This window comes from Colias philodice, chromosome 18 (assembly GCF_061535455.1).
Source record: "Colias philodice isolate Cphi_HAF_F1 chromosome 18, ilColPhil1 Martin Lab GWU primary, whole genome shotgun sequence".
Lineage (NCBI taxonomy): Eukaryota > Metazoa > Arthropoda > Insecta > Lepidoptera > Pieridae > Colias > Colias philodice.
Window position 1 is genome coordinate 774,948 of NC_143103.1, and position 25,286 is coordinate 800,233.

The following is a 25,286-nucleotide window of genomic DNA, read 5'->3' on the forward strand; positions in this document are numbered from 1 at the left end:
TTTTACAAGCTTTTATGATGTAAAGATTAAAAATTATTCAAATGGTAATTTCAACGGATTTCATTCATATAAAGTTTAACAGGTGCCTTTGAATAGAGGTTTTTACGAACCACGTTAAAAGTTATCCTAAAACTTTTTGTATAATTTCTACAAAAAAACTTTATTTAATATTTTGTGGGATCATTTTTTTCACGTCTGAGTACTGAAATAAAAAAATCAAATGAAAGATGTAATTTGCTGAATGAATTTGAATAAAATTTATGATTTTATAGATCACACTGACTCATGACTGCAAAAAGTGGCTGTATCGTTTTAAGGGGCCCTTGTTCAAAATGTATGTTTCTAAATCATGGTTTTTGGATATAAATCATCATATTTAAAATCCTAAAAAAATATATAGCACAGATAAACGTTTGATCTAGTGACTTTTTTGGATAAAAACACAATATTAAACATTTAACTCGATCAAAAAAAAATCAGAAGTAACATCGATTTTGAAAGCATAATCAGTTTTATGAGAATTAGGGGAACGCTATGTTTATGAAAATTTTACATTTCATTTACTAATCAGGTTTTACAGGGAAATTTTTGGATAGATTTATAATTTAGCCCTTATTTTTTTCTATATAAAATATAATACGTAAAATGCGACTCGCGCGCACCACGTCAGTGCCGCCAGAGTCCAGCCGGACGTCATCGAAGGAGGACCTGTGCTAGTTTTGCTCCCGACCACGTTGTAGTCGCCGCTCGCGTATTAGAACCGAGCGGCGAGTAAAACGGCGAGCACGTCACGGTATAAATAAATCAGTAGTTTGATTTTGTTTGTTATCCTAGGATTATTGTTGTAAATATAAATTAACTTCTTATTCTATTAAACGAGCAATATTTGCATATTAATATATTTGTTTGTAAATACAGTGTGGAAATTTTCGATGGGCCCTGGGTGAAAGTACTAGAAATACTGGAGATAGCAAATTTCCTTTATTTTTAAAAAGAAATAGAACTGCATTCAAAGATTTTCAAAAATTCATTTTCTTCGACCGGGAATCGAAAGAACTATAAAATCCGTTGCGTAGTTTCAAAGATTTAAGCGTACAAAGGGACATAGAGACATAGGGACAGTGAAACCGACTTTGTTTTATACTATGTAGTGATTTAAAAAAATTACCTTGTAAAATGTTTTAAAAATTACCTTGTTGTAAAATAGTCACACTTTTTTAAGTTGGTTGAATACACTAACATACTTATTACATACTTATATTCAATTACATATTATTTTGCCTTTTTTATTTGTTTTACTTTTAATTATTATTACCAATATTTTCAGAAGAAAATAAATTAATGTATCCAGAACGAGAGTTTAATTTTAAACTTTAAATGTATGTATAAAATAGACCAATAAACCAGAAGCGTTCTTTATGTTGAGATGATGTTGATTCTACAATAAAAATGTTAGATTCCATGATATTTTTATTTCTAAGAGCAAATATTTTTACGAGAAATTAACAATAAATTATCTTTTATATTGTTTCTATCGATTTGAATAATAAAGTAAAATTTGAAAAAGGAATGTTACCTTTCAGAAAAATTTGCTATCCCTGTATTTCAAGTACTTTCCATTCAGGGCACATCGAAAACTTCCACACTGTATATATACAAACAAATATATAAAAATGCAAATATTGCTCGTTTAATGGTATAGGATAAGTAGTAAATTTATTTATCAAATACATTCCTACGATAGCAAATAAAATCGAACTACTGATTTATTTATACTGTGGCGTATTCGCCCGCCTTCATAGGTCACCGGAGTTCATGCCGCGCCGGCTCCTGCGCAACGCGGGCGCGAGCCGTCTCGCAGTGCCTAAAATGCCTAAACTTTCAGTATAATGGGCTCTTAAGTGATGTTTGATTTGAATCTTCGAATATTATTTACTATAGACTATAGACTATAGACTATAACTATTGACTATAGACTATAGACTATATAACTATAGACTCTATATTCCTGATTTAACATGTTATGTAAAATAAACCTCCGTAATTTGGCAAGTATGTGGATAAAAATTATGAATTAACCCTTAAATTGTCACCCCTAGATAACTTGTGTTTATAATGTCCAAATTTGGAGGATGTGTTGGAATTAGGATAGAAAAGAGGAAAATGAAAAAAAAAATTAAAAATTTTAATTTTTTCTATTGTTTTCACTATGTCACATAAAACGGACACTGCCAATTATATGTACATGTTCGAACCGTCACATATAACGGACATGCACATTATTCCTGCAACCGTGGTACATGAATACAATGCACATTTTCAACTCTGTAATTCAAAATTATTATCAAATTATAATTATGGACGATCTAGAATAAGCTTTCCAAACATCTGTCTTAAAATGTTGGTTAAAACTTTAACGATATCGTTAAAAATAATGGATTTTAAAAAAAACGATACTACCAAAAATCACAGCCTAAGAATATGCTAAGAATTTGAATATAAATAGTATTACATAGCCTGAGAACTTATCTAATACACCAAGAAAGTCCTCTTCCCATTCCTTATATTGTACAGATTGAAATGTGTTTGCTTCATCGTATGCAAAGAAGTCGTATACCATGCCTGAAGTACCAAAACAAACAGGAAATTTAAATCGCTTTTTTTTGGATTCTTTGGCATATATTATATCCATTTTCTGCCAGTTTTTTAATTTGTAAGGTATTATTATTTTAATTTTTCAACATTAGTGGTATTTCTGGTAAGTAACATCATGCTGTGGCTGAAGAACTACTGAGAAGTAGGGAAGATTCATCTCGCACCGCATGTAATGGCTGTAATTCTGCAGCAATAATATTTTGTTGATGGTAAAAATTCTGACTTTTTGGGTCTTCATTGTGTCTCAAATCAATATGTCGTATAATTCCGAAGGTATGGTGCTGGGGGTAAATGATTGACACTGTTATCATAGTGAAATCACTCCCGTAGGTCTACATTTCCTTCAAAATCGTCATCTCAACTCAACGCCAGACTCTTCAGCTTCCGCCAGAGATAGGTAGGGAATTTTTTATTGATTGCCAAGTCATGCTCCTCTAAAACATATTAAAAATAGAGAAAAATATATCAAAATGATGACGTTGAAATTGGATGGCCTTATTGGCAACGTCCGTTACATAGGACATGTGAAGAATACCCTGGTATATACTCCAAGTTGTCAACGTCCGTTTTATGGGACATCGTATATAAACTAAGATTTGTATTGCAAATATTGTAAATTATGTAAAAATTATGTCAAAATACTATACTTACAATCGTATTCTAACTAATAATATAACATTATAAGCAAAATAGCCAAAATACTTACAGTTATTATCAATTTTATCAGGAGAGTCAAGAGATCCGTTTTTTGCAATTTTCAAATGGTCACCATTCGCGACTGTACTTCGCTTTGGTAAAACAACCTGCATGTACGCGAAGGACATAGCTAGTCCCTTCCCAATATACCGATTAGCAAAGCTTAGGTCTGCTATAACAGCGCCAGCATGTGTGTAAATACTATGTCCTTTAAAACGGACGAAATCAATTTAAGGGTTAATACTATAATTAATGTATATAGGTACTTGGTAAGTAGAGCAATAATTTCAATAATGTTATTCTTATTCATACGAAAATTAAGTTGAATTAAAAAATTAAGTTACGTTGTTTATATATTTTAACTAGCTTCAACCCGCGGCAACACTTATAATACTGACCTTCTAGATCATAAACTATCGCTACTACATTCAATAGTGTTTACATATAAAAACACCTAATAATACAACCTTACTAAATTCGATTTCTCATAATTATTTTAAGAAGAATAATATTAAGCTTAGTTCTATTATATAGCAAGATTGTTAGTTCACAAAATGTTGTTTTGACATACAATAGATATGACATTTTTACGCCTAGAGGCTTCTGTTCTAAAAATGGATTCCCGTTGCAATCATTTTTCATGTTCCAAAACTGTATAGCATTGAAGCTTCTGTTTCATTTGTGTGTGCAATAAAGAATGAGAGTATTGTTATTTGTAATTTTGTTACTTATGATACTTTGTTTTTATATTTTGAATCATTTGACTTTCACTGTTTGGCAAGATTTTAGCCGCGGTGTTATGAACAATAGTTTTATAGGACCGATTTAAACCTTAAGTTCAATGTAAGGTATCAATATGCATTTTAATTTTCAAAAATTTCAATAATTGCTTATGACAATTAGATTTTTTAAATAATTGTGATGTATTATTTATATAATAATTCGCAACATTACAACTAAAATACCCTGTACATTCAATGTAGGTGTAAATGTACCTAGTATTCGGTTTTGATGAAAACTTGTCTTACCTTATAATTAGGATTTTTATCATGCGCTTTTATCTTGCCGAAATGCAAAAACAATCTAATATCTATATATATACTCTTGTAGTGGGTTATGTCCTTGTTATGTCGGATACTTACTGATTAAAACCCTACTGTTGGAATTCTTCCGCAGCACAATATAGCTCGGTAACTATCTAGTACCGATTATTTTGTCAAATTACCTGGTTTATCCAAATCACTCAAGAACTCCTCAGTGTCCGTGTACGCGGTGGTGAGTCCCAGAGCGAGGGCCAGCCACGCCCACGTAGCCCCCGGCGTCCTCATGACCTCACGAGCACATCACTACACTCACAACACTATTTGTCACTGTTCTTTTGTACCTGAAACAAGAGAAATATAATTATCAGCTTGGTTTCTAAAATTATCCTACTAATATTATAAATTTTAATGTTTGTTTGTTTGTTCTTTCACGTATAAACTGCTGAACCGATTTTCATGAAATTTAGCACACACATAGAAGGTAACTTGGATTAACATAATTTATCCTGAAAATCGCATGGCAACGGGAACTACGCGGGCAAAGCTGCGGACGAAAAGCTAGTCAGGTTATATTTTGGGAAATCTTGAGTTGATAGTTTATATTTATATAGCTATGTTAATATAGTCTCTGACTTTGTTTTTAATTGAATGATAAACACAACATGAAATTAATTGAAATTGCTTAGTTATCTTTTGCACCATTAAAATTGAAATATTACGAAATATCTTTAAGTATCTAACTGATGTCCTTGAAATAAATGTTTTTTCTTTCTTTCTTTCTTTCTAACTGATACAAAACAAAATGAGAAACAAATTGGGAACTTAAAAAAGTTATAAATGATGTAATGAATGAAAGTTAAGAGTTTTCATTCATTACATTGCTATGGTATATATTCTGATTTTAATGAGACAAAGATTACTCTGCAACATTGACACAATTTATTCCTAGTGCAGAAGACAAATGAGCACCAAACCAATAGCGTTCAGCATTTGAATAGATTTTCGCTGGACAAGCTGCAATGACGTCACCAATTCACATTGAAGCATGCTTCACATCTACAAATATACTTCATCTACGTTCAAACTTACAATAATAGTTAAAATATATTGACACGGAAAATCTATTCGTGGCAGTAACAATAGCCCATTGTTCCAGCGTTCAAGCGAATATCTTGTTTATCTTCAGCAACTCGATATTTTAACAAAAATAAGGACGTAGATACTGCGTTATAAAAATTTTCCGAAATATTTTTCTTTCCGGATCTAATTTACTTTCTTCAGGAAAGGATTTGTTTAAGTTTCGACTTAAATTTCAAGCTTTTTCGAGCATGATTTTTCTGCACGGGCGGACTTTTGGTTTATCTTTAATGGATAAATTTCTAACGTAGGTACTCGATTATTCGCTGTTTCTTGTTTTTGTCTAATGATATTTTTATTAGAATACTAGCGGTCCGCCCTTGCTTCGCCCGTGATACATATTTACGTTTTCTCTACATAAGAACCATCCTCGTACTTCAAGGAATATAATTAAAATATAATTATCTAAATCGGTCCACCCGTTCACGCGTGATGCCGTGACCAAGGAAAACGGGTTTCATTTTTATATTATACTAGCGGTCCACCCCGGCTTCTCCCGTGGTACATGTTTACGTTTTCTCTACATAAGAACCATCCTCGTACTTCAAGGAATATAATAAAAAAAGAATTATCGAAATCGGTTCAGCCGTTCTCGAGTTATGCGCTTACCAACACATTTTGCGATTCATTTTTATATATAAGAAGAAGAAGATTACTAGCGGTCCGCCCCGGCTTCGCCCGTGGTACATATTTACGTTTTCTCTACATAAGAACTATCCTCGTAGTTCAAGGAATATAATAAAAAAATAATTATCGGCCCATAAACTTTTCAACATGGGCCTGTAGTCTATAATAATATTACACGCATCCTTAAAAGATTGTTATCTCGAAAGGAATTGAACCGAGGATCTTTAAATTGTGCTCACTTTTACCACTTGACCACTGAAGCAGAAACATGACCAGTCAGTGGTCAGTTTGACAAATTTTATCGAACGTATTACGTAAGTAACGACCTTAATGTCTAATTGATTGATTAAACGAGATTATTATCAATTATTTAATATAATTAACATGTCATAAAGATTAAATGATAATATTATTATATCTCTATTAGGTTTTATAATTCTTACTTAACAATATATATAATACAATCTAATTAATAATTATTTGCGTTACACTTTTTATGTGCTTTAAGATTTCGGCAGATAAGATTTTATTTGAACGCGCTAATCTCGGGAACTACTGGTCCGATTTGAAAAATTCTTTCAGATAGCCCATTTATCGAGGAAGGCTATATCGTCACGCTAAGACCAACAGGAGCTAGTGTTCTATATATTTACATTAACTGCTAAAAATAATCTCATTACAAACCACAAATTTTAACAAAAAGTTACTAGTATTATAATATTAACTAGATAGACTTTAAATTATAATTTGAAGCCACTAAGCCGTAAATTATGTTCAATAAACTATGATAAGCCAAAGGCTAAACCGCACCCGATAGTTCATACAAATGTAATGTTTTAATTAAATATAGTCACTAGCCGTGACTTGTTGGTCTGTACCACAGATCAAAGAAACTAAAGGGAGATATGGTTAGGGGGCGGGGCCGGTGTCGCAGCAATATGCCCAAAAAAAGAACACATGCTGTTTGTTGCATTCAGTTGACGTTCGACCGTCGGCCGGGTATTATTTGACAATGCCGTTAAAGTTTGTAAAAACCGAAGTGAAACCAGCAACTTTAAGTCAAATGGAATCACATACCATCGTTAAGTACTGAAAATTATACGATTTTCTTACTAAAATTTCAAAAACAATATTACGTAGAGTGATTTCTTGTCTTCATTATGTGACAGAAAAACAGTCACAATAATTTATGTAAATAGTTTACAATGCTTCTTCTGTACGTGACTCTGTTCAAACGCGAAGTTCGAATACCGCAATGTATAATGAACATAATAAAGCTAACAAAACGTTCGATCGTGTAGTACAGGCCGCTGCTCGCGGTCGTTAGTTGAGGATGCGCGTCGAGTGTGTCCATGTCGATAAGATTCGGATTTTTTATCGTATTATGTATTATTTTACTACCTTATTTTTATATCATAATGTATTACTATTAGCTTAATATCTGATTGTATTATTATTATTTGATAGGTACTCGAGCAATAATTTTATAGTAATTATTATACATGGATTAAAAAAAGAAGTCACTTATTTCATACTTATATTACTTTACAATAAGTCAATAGGCAATGCTTTATGTACTTCATCACCATGAATGCTACCATCAAGGTGTCCATTTCTATTTTCTACGTAGTTACTGTATTGCCTATAAATTGTTTTAATTTTAACGTTTCTCATTTTATCGACAAGCAATCCCTATCGTAAACGCATATCTTGCGGCTGTGTGGTGCTGTATACGTACGTCACTTACAATCTAGTGTGCGAACGAATAGTCGCTCTTAAATTTTTGTGTGATGACACGCACACAACGCGAAGTATTGTTTTTATTTTGTTTACTGTTGTGTGCGTAAATTTGTTATGAGACACAGGTTTCGTACTCAGCGCAAGCGATTGGCATCTCTCTAGATCTCTATGGTCTGTACTGTGATGAAAGCAAAAAAGAGAAAGAATAATAATTATATTACTACAGGGTTTTGTTAACTCTAGGGTATACGCTATATGAGTTTTGTAGAAATAGGAGTCGTTATGGTAAACTATCTGACCTTTGAAACTCAATTCACTTACAGTCGTGAAGTTTTCTGAAAATTTACAATTGTCCATACAGTTGTAATAATTTGTTACAAAGTATTAGACAACGTAAACAAGAATGATGAAATATAAGAGCAAATTCTCTCCAATCATTCAACTAAGAGAAATAGGTTTCCTTTTCATAAACACAGTAAAATCACGCGTTATCAAACTTACCTCCTGTTATAATACGCCACCAATCACTACATAGTATAAAACAAAGTCGCTTTCTCTGTCCCTATGTCCCTTTGTATGCTTAAATCTTTAAAACTACGCAACGGATTTTGATGCGGTTTTTTTTAATAGATAAAGTGATTCAATAATTTATTAGGTTTAAGACAAAGCGGGCGAAGCCGCGGGCGGTAAGCTAGTATACTATAAATTATCACATTAAGTAATTACACCTGTACGAAATCTATTAACTTTACCGCTCCCTACGGAACCTTTTTGCACCTAAAAAAGAGAAAATGTAACCTCCAAGATTCAGCCTGTGACAGACAGATGGGTGACGAGGGTCAGAGGAAACGTGACCAGCCTTCTGAGTGGGTTGATGAAACGTTTTTATACTATACCACTATGTCAATTTTATCATCTCGAGAATTGCTACTGTGGACTTCTGAATGTTAAGTGATTGGTGTTGAATCGTTATTTGTATTAAATTTTTTGTACAATGTCTGAATTATATATTTGAAAATGTTAATCTAGAAAGAAAGAAAAGAAAGAAATCATTTATTTCAACACACACAACTCACAAGTACATAATAAACATTAATCTGTATCTGTTATCATAAATTTTATGTTATATTTATATTTTCAGCGCTTGGCTTCATATATTATATTGCTGTGTGTAGGCTTTGGCCTATAGATTATAATAAAATAAAATGTATTAATATCTGTAACAACAAACCATGTAACGAAAACTAGTAGAGTTCACTCTACAAATGATTATTTCTGCACATTTTGTATTAAAACTTCCCTAATATTCCATTTTTTTTTCAAATTTATATTACTGCAAGCTATGTGCTTATTACAAGATGGTCAATTCGAATCTCGTCTCGTCTATAAAACTTTAACAAAAACAGACGTAACTCAAAAAGCGAAACTAAAAAGCAGAACTTTAAATTACGCCCGACTTGCAGAGAACGCTATCAATGTCGTATAAATTAGACCTCCTTACCAAGTGGAGTCCCAACGCAATGTTTGAGTAAAAACTTCATTCGTATTCAAGAGATAGGAATTCCCATAGCGGCCAAGTGCGAGCTGGAGTGGTGATAACGAATTAGTGAACATACTTCACTTTTTACAATGTGTGTGTGAAATTAAAGAAGAACTATACGACGCTTTGTGAGATTGAATAGGCACCTTCTTGGTAAATGTGTGATTTGATATTATAGACCGAAACATAAACTTATATGTGTTTATGATAAATCTGAAGAGTTTCTTGTTGATTTGCTTAAACGAGCTTATCTTATGAACTACTAACAAATATAGGCATATTATTATAGAGTTAGACGTTATACGCTACAAGGAAACGGACTCATTAAAAGTGTTGCAAAATGGTAAAAAAATCACTTTGATTTATAAAAATGCTATTTACCTACCTACTATCGACATTTTTATAATAATTCAATATCACTAGAATATAACCGGTAATTTGAGTATGTTACTCTAAGCTCTTACTTATTTGAAAATGTTGTGATAAATTATACGTCTTAATTTCTTTATCATAAAATATTTTATCGATAAACTGTCTGATATATTACAGAATTACACTATACAAATTGCTTACAAATTTAAAAAAATAGTCACTTCCACCTTAAACATCACCAAAACCTTGTCAAGCTTTAGACCAATCAAAATAACGTGTCATAAATTCAAATCGATACTTTCGAATACATTTCGACCGTTTAAGCGCTCATAAACATAATGTTTTATCGTTTTCAACATAACCAGTTTAACTCGATTGTCAGCTCATTATGTCTGGTCTATTTCCCTAATCTTGTTTTTCTGGCATTATTCATTTTGATAGTGGTACCGTTAAATGAGTTAATTTTGAATAGTAAATTCTATTCACACGAAGTTCATTATCGATGTTGTATTTATTGCATTTAATCATATATTGTGATTTAACGGTGACGTTTGGAGATTGTAACTGATTAGATATTAAACAGATATAGTGTGACATTTATGGTAGTTATATTTTTTATACATATAAATGTATAAAACATTATATATTATGTAAATAATAACATTTTTTCTACATTTTCGTAGCTCCGGTCGCTTAGATTCCCAATCGGAGCTTATAAAATTTACTGCTGCAAAGCTACACAGGCAATTCTTATTTCAGAACACATTTTATAGTAGTAACAATTTATTCTAGAGCTGTAAAACATTATTTTTATCTATTTGAATATGATAATTTATGCAGTATTTTCATGTTAAAAATATTACCTAAGCCATTCTCTACAATGCTTCTTATATAAAGACATATTTTAATACTCCAAGACACAATCTCTATAAATTCCAGTTACACATAAATTATTTGACTTAAAATTAAGCCTAAGGCGTCTTAATATTTCATAAAGTTGGCTTAAAGTTCACAACTCAAATAATAAATAATAGCGAAGGCTAAACAGACAAAAATAGGCTATAATCTTAAATAAATTGACTCTCCCTTTTATTGAGCCTTTTTTAATACAAATTTATCTATAATCTATACCAATATTATAAAGCTGAAGAGTTTGTTTATTTGAACGCGCTAATCTCAGGAACTACTCGTCCGATTTGAAAAATTATTTCAGTGTTAAATAGCCCATTTATAGAGGAAGGCTATAGGCTATATGTGATGACGCTAAGACCAACAGGAGCAGAGCAAAGCGGGTGAAAGCGCGGAGCAATAAAAGCCGTACAGATATAACAAATATATCCAGAATGAAATGTATAAAGCTCTATGCTTTATACTTCCTATTATACAGGGTTAGTTTTCAATGACCGGCCAAATTTTCAGAAATGGTTCAGAATCGATAACATTTTCGATCTAATGAAAAAAAAAAAACGTTTTTTTTAATTAGATTTAATTCCTGTCCGCCACTAAAAAGCGAACGAACATTACAAAAGCACAATTCAGTTCAACAACCTAGATAGGTAGAAGTTAGCACACACATAAATTTGGCGATTCGCGCACGCACACAAGTGCATTGATTCTCAATAAGTAAAGCTTATATTTATATCTTTCTCAATAAGCTTATACCGGTTTTTTTTTTTATTCGACAATAATATTTCAAATGTACCTTTGGTTTAATATCTAGATCTTAATTTTAAATTTTGGCTGGTCATTGAAAACTAACCCTGTATACTTCTTCTACTACGATTAACATCTAAGCAATCGTATCATTACTTAGATATAAAAAGCTTTCGTAGACCAAATGGAATCTGACAGTTACATGTACCAGTAAAGAATCTCGTAGAGTCAATACACAAGGAAAAACTAAACATGTGGGTCATTAGTTACAATTTCCTCCGACAAAAAGATTCTAGTTCTATAGTCTGTTGAAAAACGAAAACAATACATTTGTCATTGTTAAAAGACTTGCAGTTAACTAGTTTTCTGTGGTGTGTGTTCGAGTTACGTTAGAACTGGCACATTTGACATTGCACGGTCAACATCACAATCGGATATCTGATCATGAGTCAATTACAATTGTTGTATCGGGAGTGCGATAGCCTTGTGTTTCTGTTTTTGCATGAGAAATGCTTTGTGATCGGTTTTTAGATATTTGACATATCAAAAGGTTTTTTGTTATGGATATGTCAGCTGTGAGCAAATTTGGAAACGGAATAATCTGATATTTGTGTTTTTGTTTGTATTTTAAGCTATTGCATAGCTTTTATCTCAGACTTTGAGCACGGCGACCGAATGTAAAAATTCCGTAACGAAAAACCTAACACCCCTCACTCTAACCGGCACAGCGATGCGATGCTTTGCAATAGCTTTACCGCGGCAGTCCTCGAGTGCCACACGTATTTTTTTGCAGACATGCACCATACTGATTATTATCCATTTAACTGTATAGCATTTTGTTATAAATTTTATCTATGCAAGAATTATAAGCATATTATACCCAAAATTACATTAATTTATTTCCAAGAGGTATATAAACCACGTACAAATAAAATGTAGGTATTATTATGTTAAAATACCGAAATTGTTAGACTACGATCAAACAAAACTTTGAATACATACATTATGTATGTTTCATACATTCTACATAAGGGTCCTCGCCAAATTTGAACGAGCTTACCTATAACCAAAATAGAAGTGACAACTATAATATATTATTATAAGCAGGTTGAGACGAATGTCAGAGTATAGAATATGGGCGTATTCAGAAAGAAAGCTTGAAACTTATAAGCGCTTATCGGCGCTTGTCATGTTCATATATTTTCCTGCGCGGGTTACCAGCGCTGACAAGCGCCGATAAGCGCTCATAAGCGCTTATAAGTTTCAAGCTTTCTTTCTGAATACGCCCTAACGCTAAGGAATAGAAACTGCTAACGTTAATTATTGGCATAATCTCATGACATTTTTGGTAATGGTTCGGTCCTTAGGCAAAACATCATACGCTTAAGTGAATTTGTATCGATAGCGTATTCTATTTCTTAGCGTTTTGACGTTTGTCTCAGAGCTAAGGTCTATTTCTTGGTCTATTTGTATCTTGGCTTGACTTGATGTATTGAAAGAAATAAGCTTATATTCTTGACATACATAAATAGAAAGGAAACTGAAATATATATTTAAATCTTATATAATCATATTATTACGGTCTTGCGGTGCATTTATAGATCAAACGAACATAGAGCTAGAGATAGAGCAAGAGCATTATTTCGTGATCTTTTAGTGTAAACGAAAATTCAGTGTTGTTCAGTATTAGAACATTGCATATTATAATCTTTTCGAACGCACTAAGAACAACGAAATAATGCAATTATAAGAAAATAGATTGTACTTAAACTTAACAGCGAAGGTGGTTGCTGTCAAAAAATCAGAATAAACTGTCTGTTAAAACAGTCTACCTTATATAGAATCCTCAATCTTTCCGATTCCACGAAGTATTTATTTTTATTTTTGCACAAGGTAATACAGGCCATCATAAAAATAGATTCTGAAAACATTTTGTCTTACATGTGTCCTCATTCCACACACTTCACTTTTAAAGTAGGGTCGGCAGATATCAAATATTGACGGCACAAATACTCGGAACGAAGGAAAAGGTCTTAAAATCAATAAGGAAACCTGGGATCAATTCTGAGACCCTGGTAGTTGCAGAATAACATGCTGTACATATGTGGTGGGTACTTCGATTTGTATTTATTATAAATTAGTTATGGTAACAATTACAATATTATATTGCTATTGTTTTTGAGATATTTGTTGACAATAATTGGAAAATGTTTTTTATATTATAAATAATATACGAGCTTATTTAAGTAATTTATTAATTAAGTTTCATACTTTAAAAACAGCATGTCTAAATATCAATTGTAATCTCCTACATCGGACATCTAATCCCTATCCATCCGACCTAAAATTACTTTTATTTAACAAATCAAACGACAAACTTCAAGTTAATATCTATAAAGCTAAGAACATGTTACATCCTCAACCTGAATAAGCAAAGAAACAGGAACATGGCCCGGTCACAAAACCAAAAACGTGCGGCGTGAAAACAACGATTCATACAATAAAGTAATAACTCCCTAACTAACCTAACCCCGTAACTTCAACATATTAATTATCTAGACAATCAAAGCTAAATCCTTTAAACCATATCTCATTGTTTATGCTATCACGGTTCCCAATTTACTAGACCGTAAGATAGATGGTGTAATCTTCACTGTCGCGAAAAAATAACGCTAACAAAGGAAAGGAATTTAAAAGGCCATATTTCACTGTACCTCTCCGAACCCTTTCCGGTCCCACAATGTTTTCACGAAACGAATAAATCATGCTGTTTCAATTATACTACACTTACCTACTTTATACCTCTGCAGTGTGTATTATCGTATTTAGAAATATGGCAGATATTAACATTTTAAGGTAAGGTCAATTGAAAATAGTTGAAGGGTAAAATTACATTCGTAAGTTCAATTTATAGGTATTTTTAGCGGAATTTTGATCAACGTGACTAATCTGATTGAGATAGACAACTGCGCAAGAGCCAGTGTAAAAAACCCGAGCTGTCCCTGTTCAATGGACCTCACACAACTGAATCGTGAACCTCTTTTGGTAAATTTTTTATCGGACTGTGAAACTGTAATATTAAAAGTAATTTTACATCCGTTTATACTGTTTCCAGTGACAAAAACTCTTATTTTTAATCAACATCTACAATTGATATCCTCCCGTACCCTTCTTCATGTTGATTCTTAATATCATACATTACAATAAGTGAGGAAAAATCAAATTCGACCCGCGTATCTCTTTCCGAAGCCGGGGTACTCCACTGTATGTAATATAGAAATAAATCATAATAAATGACGCCACTGCCGCCATCTTCAACGTAATCTACGTCTACTGCCGTCTTATAAATTTACTTTTTGTGATAAAACTGTTATGAGAATTTTTGGGACTTTGTTTACTTCCATTTTTATTTTAAGAGCGAGCGCGTCGTTTGGAGTCTTCGCGGATGTCAATCAAGGAAATATACAATAATAAACTTCTTGACAATAATTAATCCATATAATATAATATATACGATTGATTTTTACTTTCACATAGCAAAAGCAAAGTTAAATGTAGGAATATCCATTATGTGACATAATATATTGTGTGTGTTCCATAAGCCTTCGTGATTATAAAATGAACGTTTTGCAACCAAAAATAAGAGAAGATATTAAAAAAGTGTAAAATGATTTTGGTCGTAAATTAATTTAACATGTTCAAAAATATTCCCTGGTAAACTGAAACTGGTTTCTTTGAAAATAGTTTATATTTTAAATACATATTATGTAATAAATATTAACAATTAAATAGTTGGTTTGTACTTAACAGTAAATTGGTGAAAATGAATTCATGTTTTCTTTTTATAGATTCGACAACAGCATACACTCCAAATACCTTATATTATTAGTAAAATTCTGGAACAAATTTTAATTAAAAACAACAATAACAACACACCAGCACCTATAATGCTTAACCGAATGTTATGAACAAAAACAAACATTACATTTTCATCAGATAATGTAATGAAAGAATAATATTTCTTAATTCCTTATTTTACCTATTACTAATGTCGTCTTGAACAATCTTAGAACAAAAAATCTGTCAAGTGTGGGTATAACTTACCCCAGAGGATTCAGAGATGTTTGTATATGAAAACGGAAATTGAATTAGGAGAAAATAACTTCTGTTTTCTATTTGATAACATCTTGGAAGAAACGTTAAGTCCTATAGCATCAAGAGGCCATACAATTTTATCTAATGAATATCTATATTAAAAAAAATATGAAAGTATACAATATCAGTTCATAATAAGTATTTCTAGACTTGAATTTTTTCGATACTCCAATCAACTAATGCACGAATCAACATTTACGTATTTCATCGAAAATGATGTGATATCTACTTTCAGAACGTATAAAAATATCTAAAACATATTAACCGGCAAAAGTACAAGCATGTATCATACTCGAAATAACAATTTATATCAAACCCTACATCGTAATAAATAAAGGAAAACTTGGAAGCCATATTATATTCCGCCAATAAAATGTTTTCGTACTTCGATTACGCATTACATCTCGACCGACATGCCGATAGCTTGATTTATTCGAGATGAAAACATTTAGTACAGTCTAAGGTAAATGTAATTTTGGCTTCTGACAACCGCTCCGCGATTGAGATTAAAAAACTTTTCCCACGAGGCCCGTGGCGTAGAGGGAAAAAAATATTAATGAAAATTTTTGGGAAACCACCCGATGACCGAACCCCCGACTTCATCAAAGTATCCTCTGCAGTGGATAGGCAATTAAGAAATTCAATTTTCTGTTACTTCCTCGGAGACTGCGATTACAATACAACATTGAGTTTGCGACTTGTTAACGACTGGATTACGTTTTGTCAAATTAATGCAAATTTCATCTTTTGCCCTAATCTCGAAGATTTCTCGAAAATTAAATGCCATTGCTTCTTTAATCTTTGTGATTATCGCACAATGAAATTCTGAATGTCTAATTCATATTTCTGCTTTGATAACCTCAATCCTTTCCATAATATCGATAATGAATTAATTTAACTTCAAACATATTTCGAAGTTTATTTTATCTTTATGCAGGTATATATGTATTTTTTTATATTTAAAATAACAATCAAGTACATGATAAAAGGTCCAAGATTAATTTGTAAAGATAACCAAATTCTAAAACTGAAGTTTGCGAAGAAAAATACAGAACGTAATATCAGTCTGACCTTGGCGAACTCAAATAACGAAGAACCGTCCAAGTTTAAGAATTAATGATCAAAAAGTTTGCAAGTCTAGTGAAATATAAGTAAGTAAATATTACAAAAACGCTGAGGATTCAAGAAAAAAGGTCGAAAGCGTGTAGGCAGACCGAAAGGATTCTTGTTAAATCCGTTTATTACCTACATGTATGGGCGAAGAAATGCTTCAGCCATTTCATTGAAATTCGAGTGGCACATAAACCGGGACGTAAATTTCATCCACTAATGTTTGGTTTTTGGGTCTCGACTGCTCGGCTTTATCTGTGTTTATGGGATCGCTTCTCGGCTGAGCTCGATTTTTGCAAGATACATTCGGTTGTCCTGCTTTATTTAATCACAATAGCGCATTTTGGCGTCTTCTTTCGCGTGGATATTGCAATCCCCAGGGAAATACAGGAGATGAAAAGCGAAATCCGAGTCTAGCCTAGCAATGGCGCCGTTGGAATACTAAAAACATTTTTGAAACTACTCCGTTGAGCACCACTGAGGCTCGTTCGGAGAATTTTACCTTTTTAATTTTCCTTTTTATTGTACTTGTGTAAGAGCATTTACTTTTCATATTTGGATATAATATTTTCTAATGATACATACATGTTAACATGCTCTAAAATATAACAAATGACTGGATAGTTTTGTATTTATATGACAGATAAAACATGACATGTAAATGATGAGTTCCCGTGAAAAATGTACGTTTGAAAATATTAGCAGACAGGTCTGGATCAAGGGGATTGAAATAAAGAATAGTAGCAACGAGCGAAGAGTGTATTATAGTTGTGGACAGGTTTTGTTTCCTCAGCCTTTGTTCTAGCGCGACCCAAATATTCCGTGCCGTTTTTCTGTAAACAGAGCTGGCGACAAAATGAGGCATTCACAATCGAATCTTCTGGAAACGCTAGTATTCAGCAACAAGTTGATTTATTTGAAAACGTGATTGAGTTGAGTGGATTTCGAGAAATCGTAAAATTTGAGGGTAAATTTACAGAGCGTTTCGAGTGTAAACGGCATTCTGTGAAGCAGGTTCCTGATTGATGCTTATTTCCGCTGTTTTGGTCTGATTTAATTTCAATTTTCAATTAATTGAACTTGATTGTTTATATTTAAGCCTTCATACTATTAATATTTTCAACTCTATTGGTAAAGTTTTATCAGTCTCAATCACTGATACATAAATGTTCGTCTACTGTATCCATTGGGTTATGTAGATTGTAGATGCATTTTACAGCATCTCTTACCGACATTCTGTCAAGTTGGTTATCAGCCTTATTCTCAGCTCCTCTAGCGAGATTTTATTTGGTTCCCACAAGGCTGCTCAACCTTTTTAACAGTTGGGCCAAACAGAAGATTCAGAAATCTTCGGCGGGCCACTGATGGTTCCTATTTAAGATACTTATAGTGAGGCTTATAAAATTAAACTCCAGTATTATAAAACATAATGTTGTTTATTGAAAAAATGAAACAAAGAGCATCTTATGCCCAATGTCAGAAATCACATTGACCAAACACAGAATTGGTCAATGTGATTTCTGACATTGTTTTTGCTCTAATAACTTTTTTATATTAGGCGTCAAATCAGACGTTGATAGTAAAAGCAAGTCGGAAATATGTTGCTCTGTTAGTGATGTGCGGTATTTATTTTTTACATAAGTAAGACTTGAAAAAACCTTTTCACAAGCATATGTTGATCCGAAGCTACTTAAGAACTGCAAAGCCAGGTCAGTTATTGCAGGAAAATCTTCTTTTGGTACCAATTTCCAAAAATCTGAAAAGTCATCTGAAGAATTTTGAGGTTTCGAAGATATTTTTTCAGCAAAAAGGTTTTTTAGCGCAAAATGATTTTGCAATTCAGTGAGTTCCAGTTGAATATTGGCAGGATAACTAATTATTTCACTCAAACTGATTGTGAAAGGATTCATAAAAATTTGGATATTTGGTTTTTTACTCTCAAAATCCTGAAATCTGCTCTCAAACGACTGTAATAAGCATCTAATTTTAAATTCGTACTTAGAGCAATTCATAGTGACGATATTGAGGTTTTCTTTCAAATCTTTGAGTGTTGGAAAAAGGTCAATATTTTCTGTGGCTAAATTCATTAAAAATAGATTTAATTTAGCTTTGAATCCACTTATCATAGTAAACATAGTCGGAAGTGTGCAATCTTTGCCTTGTAATTTAAGATTCAAAATATTAAGGTAATCCGTAACGTCGACAAGAAATGCAAGATCACCCAACCAGGATGTATTCTTCAGTAATTCGGTTTCCAAAGGTAATGCCCCTTTTTCCTCTAAAAATTCTATGACCTGCTTCCTCAAGTTGAAGAAATGTTTCAACATTTTTCCTCTTGAAAGCCATCTTACAGCGCAGTACAGTTGTAACTCTCCATATTCACCGATTTCTTCTTCAAATAAAGCTCTGAATTCACGTCTATTAAGAGCTTTTGCACGTATGTAATTTATGCAACGTACTACTGGATCCATAACATCATCCAACTTCATGTCTTTTGCACACAAAGCTTCCTGATGGATAATACAATGATATGAAAATAGTGTTCGACCCAAGAAATTTTGTAAAAAAGCTACGCAACCATTTTTTTTACCAGTCATTGCAGGTGCACCATCAGTGCAAATAGATATCATTTTATCCCATGGTAAGCCCTTTTTTTCAATGCATTCCTTAATTTTTAAAAATATGTCTTTTCCTTGGGATGTAGTTTCTAGGTCACAGAATTCTAGTAAATCTTGCAATACATTCCAATCTTCATCAACACACCGTACAAAAATAGCCAACTGAGATCTACTCGTTAAATCACAAGTTTCATCTAACGCCAATGAAAAATATTTGCATTTTGATACGATCTCTTGGATCTGACCGCTAATATCAACTGCCATCTCCTCCACCCGTCTTGTGACAGTGTGCCGTGAAAGTGAAACACTATCGGCTTTAGCTTTGACACCTTTATCATCACAATTTTGTGCAAAAATTGTCAAAGCTTCTTTAACAATTTCTCCATCAGAAAAAGGTTTCTTCTTTTTTGCTAATAGCAAAGAAATCTCGTAGGATGTTTTGACCATGGATTCAAATTGGTCATGCCTTTTAACGAAAACATTCTGTTGATTGAATAGTTCCCGTTTCTTCTTCTTTAAATAATCTTCTCTGATTAGACTACCGACGGGATAATCTTTTTCAAAATTTATATGATTTTGCTTATAATGTCTTTCTACATTATATTTTTTTTCAACAGCTACTGTAGTGAAGCAAAGTAAACATATGGGTTTATGCGCCTTGCTTTCAATAAAACAATATTTATTTTCCCAGTCAGCATGAAAAACACGGTAGGATTCTGTCGATTTTGACGAACTTGGTTTGCTGTGAGCCATACTAAAACAAAAAAAAAATATTTTACTTTCAGCCAGGCTAACATAGCACACAGAAACATGGCACAAGTAAGACAAGCCAAGACACTCTTTTTACCTAATACGGCAAGACAAATGAGTGTCTGGGCTTGTCTTTTCTTTCTCCACTAAGGAAAGGAGATTGCCCAAGTGACTATGGCACTTGGTATCGCAATCAAACTTATTGTGTCAAGATGAAATATAGCTCAATTTAAAGCTTGATGTTAGTACTTTTAGAAACGATTAAAGTTTTTATGTAAATAAGCCGCAGTTGGCGACAATAAAAATAAAACAATAGTTTTATTCAACACTTCAAAAAAATACTTTATCGAGTTTAAACTAACGATGAACGTTAAGTTTTACATTTATTACATAGGTAATATTTTAATTTACAAGACAAATGTGAAAAGTAAATCGTAATAAACATTATTTCAAAATAAATAACGTCGAACAATGCGTCGAATACATTCATTTCAAACAGAAACTGACATGGCGCTTGCAAAAGAGATAGATATATATGTGTCAAAACAAAACTTTTACTTTTATTTCTATTTATTCGGTATAATTACGACTTAATAGTGATAAATATGATCATTATAAATACAAATAGGAATTAACAATATCACGAACACGAGACACAACTAGTAGGTATTTTACCGATTCCATACGTGGTCATACATGTTTCAAAACACAAACTTTTACTATTATTTCAATTTATCCGGTATAATTAAGACTTAATAGTGATACATATGATCATTATAAATACAAATAGGAATTAACAATATCACGAACACGTGGCAAAACTAAAATTTTACCGATGCCACCCGTGGTCATTCTCCTTTGTTTGACTGCCTCTTTGGAAACAAGAATCTTTTGAAAACCCAAGTCTTCACTTGGCATGTAAAAGAGAGAGAAAGAACAGGTATAAAAATACGAAAACTTGAATAAGCTAATAATAATAAATAACTTACATTTCAACGCCAATTTGAAAACAGGACAACTGATTAGATATGTCCAATGTTTAGTTCAGTTCTTCTCGTCATAAACACAACTTAAAAACTTTAATATCGCTTTGAGGGAAGAAAATTACAGTAAATAAATACGTGCGCGTGCTATCTTTTCTCGAAACACAATGATATGGATGTGGAAGTATGATCGAAATGGGCGGGTGGCGGGTGAGCGGGGGGAGCGGGGAGTCGATCAGTTGACCGCGTGTGAGTTTCGGTTCACTCATGTCTCATTCTTTCGGCGGGAGGGCGGCCGCGGCGGGCATAACATTTTAGACCTGGGGGGAATTTTCGAACTTGCTCCCGCGGGCCATTTGAAATTCGTTCGCGGGCCATACTGTGGCCCGCGGGCATAGGGTTGAGCAGCCTTAGAATATTGTTTATCAACTGGTGCTCAACAAATGTTTACCATGTGGGGCTTTATACATTTGCCTTTTCTGGAATTTGTCTGATTCATCAAAATACAGTACCGGTTAAGGAGAAAAGACATCGGTTACGTTCAGTTAATTAAATTTATATTTACATATTTTTTATACTGAATTAATTAATTGATATCTTGAATTTATCTTCTTATATATAAAAATGAATCGCAAAATGTGTTGGTAAGCGCATAACTCGAGAACGGCTGAACCGATTTTGATAATTCTTTTTTTAATATATTCCTTGAAGTACGAGGATGGTTTTTATGTAGAGAAAACGTAAATATGTACCACGGGCGAAGCCGGGGCGGACCGCTAGTAATTTATATAAAAATGAATCGCAAAATGTGTTGGTAAGCTCATAACTCGAGAACGGCTGAACCGATTTCGATAATTCTTTTTTTATTATATTCCTTGAAGTACAAGGATGGTTCTTATGTAGAGAAAACGTAAATATTATGTACCACGGGCGAAGCCGGGGCGGACCGCTAGTAATTTATACAATCCACAATCATGTTATGCCAGTCTATATTTTTAATCTACAAAAATATTATGTCAAATGGTTGGATAAAGAAAATTTTTGATTTATATTTACGAGGGTTTATACCGTGTAAGTAGAATAAAAGTTTGATAAGGCATAGAGGACCGACCTATCTTTATAAATAACTACAGCTACCTACATAAATACTAACAATTCTTTTTACATACAAGTTATTCTGAGGGATTGGGTTTTACGACTCTTGGATAAATCAGGTTTCTTTTTAGATAAATTTGAAAGCTTTCCAAAATTTATTTGTGGGAAATAATATAACTATATTCTATTCCCTTCAAAAATCATGGAGGTTTTAATACGTTGAGTTTTTATAAAACAATATATATATTTTTAAGGCTGCAGTCTAGCAAAATTGCGTTTTCAACAAGTTATTTGACAATTTTTTCCCGGCTAATGAAATGATAAACTGAATTTTTTTTTCTTGTTTATCAATTAGTGTTATATACGCAATGCGCGTGAATTTTTTCACATTTATAAAGTTACTTTATGTTACCTTAATCAGGCCTTCAAGATAAGTCTCTTTCCCCCAAAGACATTTCGAGCTAACTTTGTGCACTCACTACGTTGCAACCGATTACAATTTACACAATCTGATCAGCGCATTATTATCCTTATATAGTCGTTATTAAAAACTGCTGAATACAATTGCCGAAAAACTTATGATTTTCTTAATTAGAACGTTATAAATTCATTAAATTTCCCATTTTTTGCCTTACAAAATCTATTGATAAATACTGCTAAAAGTTATTTTTTCCATTAATTTATTCGAGTTGGTTGAAGACCAATGAGTATTAATCCTTTAAAAAAAATTTTTTTTAATTTCGATAATTCTTTAAATATTTAAAAAATATTTAAAATAATTAGGAAAAATCCTAGCGAATTTCTTTAGTCGCGCTCCTTGGGCCGGAGCGTTCTGACGTGTGCTCCACGCTCGATTTTCCTTCATACCGAAGTGAAAGTTGCTCTACTTCATTAAATTTAATATTTTTGTTAATTGATTATTTTTATCTTAGTTTTGTGCAAATATTCGTATTTTTAAACATTTGATTTCGATATGGAAAATAAACGAAAAAAATATGCGTGTAACTACTAGAAAAAAAATTATCTTCGAACATAAAGTTAATGAAACCAAATAGATTGCAAAGGTGATTGGCAACAATTTCTTTATTTTACGGGGTGTCAGTAAAGGGATGTATATTTCTTTAAAACTAAAGTAAGCTCATAAATTTTCTTATAATATAATTTTTTTGAAGTTCCAAAAATGTTTATTTTTCGTTTGAGAAATGCATACTAATATTATAAATGCGAAAGTAACTCTGTCTGTCTGTCTGTTACTCAATCACGCCTTAACTACTGAACCAATTTGCATGAAATTTGGTATAGAGATATTTTGATACCCGAGAAAGGACATAGGATAAGTTTTATCCCGGAAATCCTACGGGAACGGGTTTTTCTTTGAAAAGACGGGCGAAGCCGCGGGCGGAAAGCTAGTACGAAATATAATATAAACTTGTATTGAGAACTTGAACTTCCCAAGTTCATCCGGGGAAATCCCCATACGGGGAAAATGATTTGTTTACTCCAAAATTGATCCGAGGTGTTTTAATTTTTTCTTCTAGTCATTTTCAACGTAGCGGCATTTTGTTTGATTATTAATTTTGTAACTTAAATACAGGATGTTGGTTTTATATTCTGATCTTACAGACGCGCTGACAAATTTAGTCCGCCATTTCTAGTTTAGTCTACCAATTCTAAGTACCAATATTAAAACGAATGGATTATCATCACATCATCAAAACTCAGATGTAATGGAAGATCACAATAACATAGAAAATTCAGTGGGTGTTGAGAACTAAACAAACAGAAGTAACAGAGACGCGAAGAATAAAAAAAGAGGACGAAAACGATAATTCGTTGATGCTTTCCCTTTTCGACGTATTGTTAGGGTACATCAACAATCTGCAAAAAACAAAACTGATGATTCCCAATTGCTGATTAAAAATGAAAAACAAATAATCGACAACAGTGGTGAAAATTTGCTGATCACAATGAAACATCCTTCAGTGGTAGCAGATTTACTCATTAAAAATGTATCGGTGAACAGCGTAAAGGAGAGGAGGACAGGAAAACATTATGAATGTGGATGGTGGATTGTATACAGGGTGTAATCGATAAGTATGTGCAGGCGATTATGACGTTATTATTGCAGGTATCAAAAAAATTAAAACTGATATCGAAATTACTTTATCTAAAGAGCAAAATGACAATAATAACTTTTTAAAAGTATAACGAGAAATATCTAAAAAATTTACTTTATACACTCCCATATCAAAAAGGGAAAATGGGACTAGTAGAAGTTAAATGTCTAATTCCGGCAAAAGACATGAATGCGGAAGATGCGGTTAAAAAAAAAATTTAATATTTGAAATACAATGCAATTTTTTGCATTGTATTTCAAATATTAAAATTTTTTAAACACTTTTGTCATAGATAAGAATCATGACTATTTTTTCCAAATTCAGGGACAACTAAACGTTGCAGAAGCAGAAGTCTGCTTATTTGCAGTTTGGACTGGAGTGAATCATTCGTTAAAAATAGAATATATAAAAAAGTATGTAACGTTTAGGCAAAATAAAATGATGGACCATTATCAAGATTTTACATAAATTGCCTACTGTCAGAATTGATTGATTCGAGACTTCAGCATTCGATGTCCATCAAGGACCCATCCTATATCATTCAAGCGATTGAAAAAAAAGAGATAAATCCAGTGCAACCGATAAAGCATCAGAATGCTAGCAAAAGATTTATTAGGTTTATCAATATAAATCTATATATTATACATAATATAATAAATCTGTAGAAGACGCGAAGACTGACATCCGCGCGGACGGAGTCGCGGGCGGAAGCTAGTCAGAAATAAATATCTTTTGTTTTCATTTGCGTATTTTTCTATTTTATAATTTTTTAACACAAACATTACATTTTTTTTATTATATACAAAATTTGTTTATCCGTTTTATTAGTTAAACTGAACAACTTTCACTAAGAAACTTAGGTCGAAAAAAATGTATAGAGCTATGCATTTTGTATGGAAAGCTTATTTTTTTTTATATTTCGTCCAAATTTCTTTGTAAAAGTTGATCAGTTATATAAACATGAAGTTGAAGATATCAATAGAAAGTATTCGCAA

General features: G+C 32.4%; 1 protein-coding gene and 1 long non-coding RNA gene across 2 annotated transcripts in view; both read right to left on the reverse strand.

Annotated features, from left to right (window-relative positions):
- Positions 1-4,577: 4,577 nt before the first annotated feature.
- Positions 4,578-25,286, reverse strand: part of LOC149480216 (uncharacterized) — a 117,655-nt gene continuing 96,946 nt past the window's right edge. Inside the window, exon 4 of the long non-coding RNA XR_016317086.1 lies at positions 4,578-4,735. This is a non-coding gene — a long non-coding RNA (uncharacterized LOC149480216). The remainder of the gene's footprint in view (positions 4,736-25,286) is intronic.
- On the reverse strand, positions 18,039-21,486 carry LOC149480217 (general transcription factor II-I repeat domain-containing protein 2B-like). The gene is made up of 2 exons (XM_089706589.1): positions 21,086-21,486; positions 18,039-20,100 (listed from the first exon to the last, which is right to left on the reverse strand). The coding sequence occupies exon 2, from the start codon at positions 20,097-20,099 to the stop codon at positions 18,237-18,239; it is 1,863 nt and encodes a 620-aa protein (XP_089562715.1). The 5' UTR covers position 20,100; positions 21,086-21,486; the 3' UTR covers positions 18,039-18,236.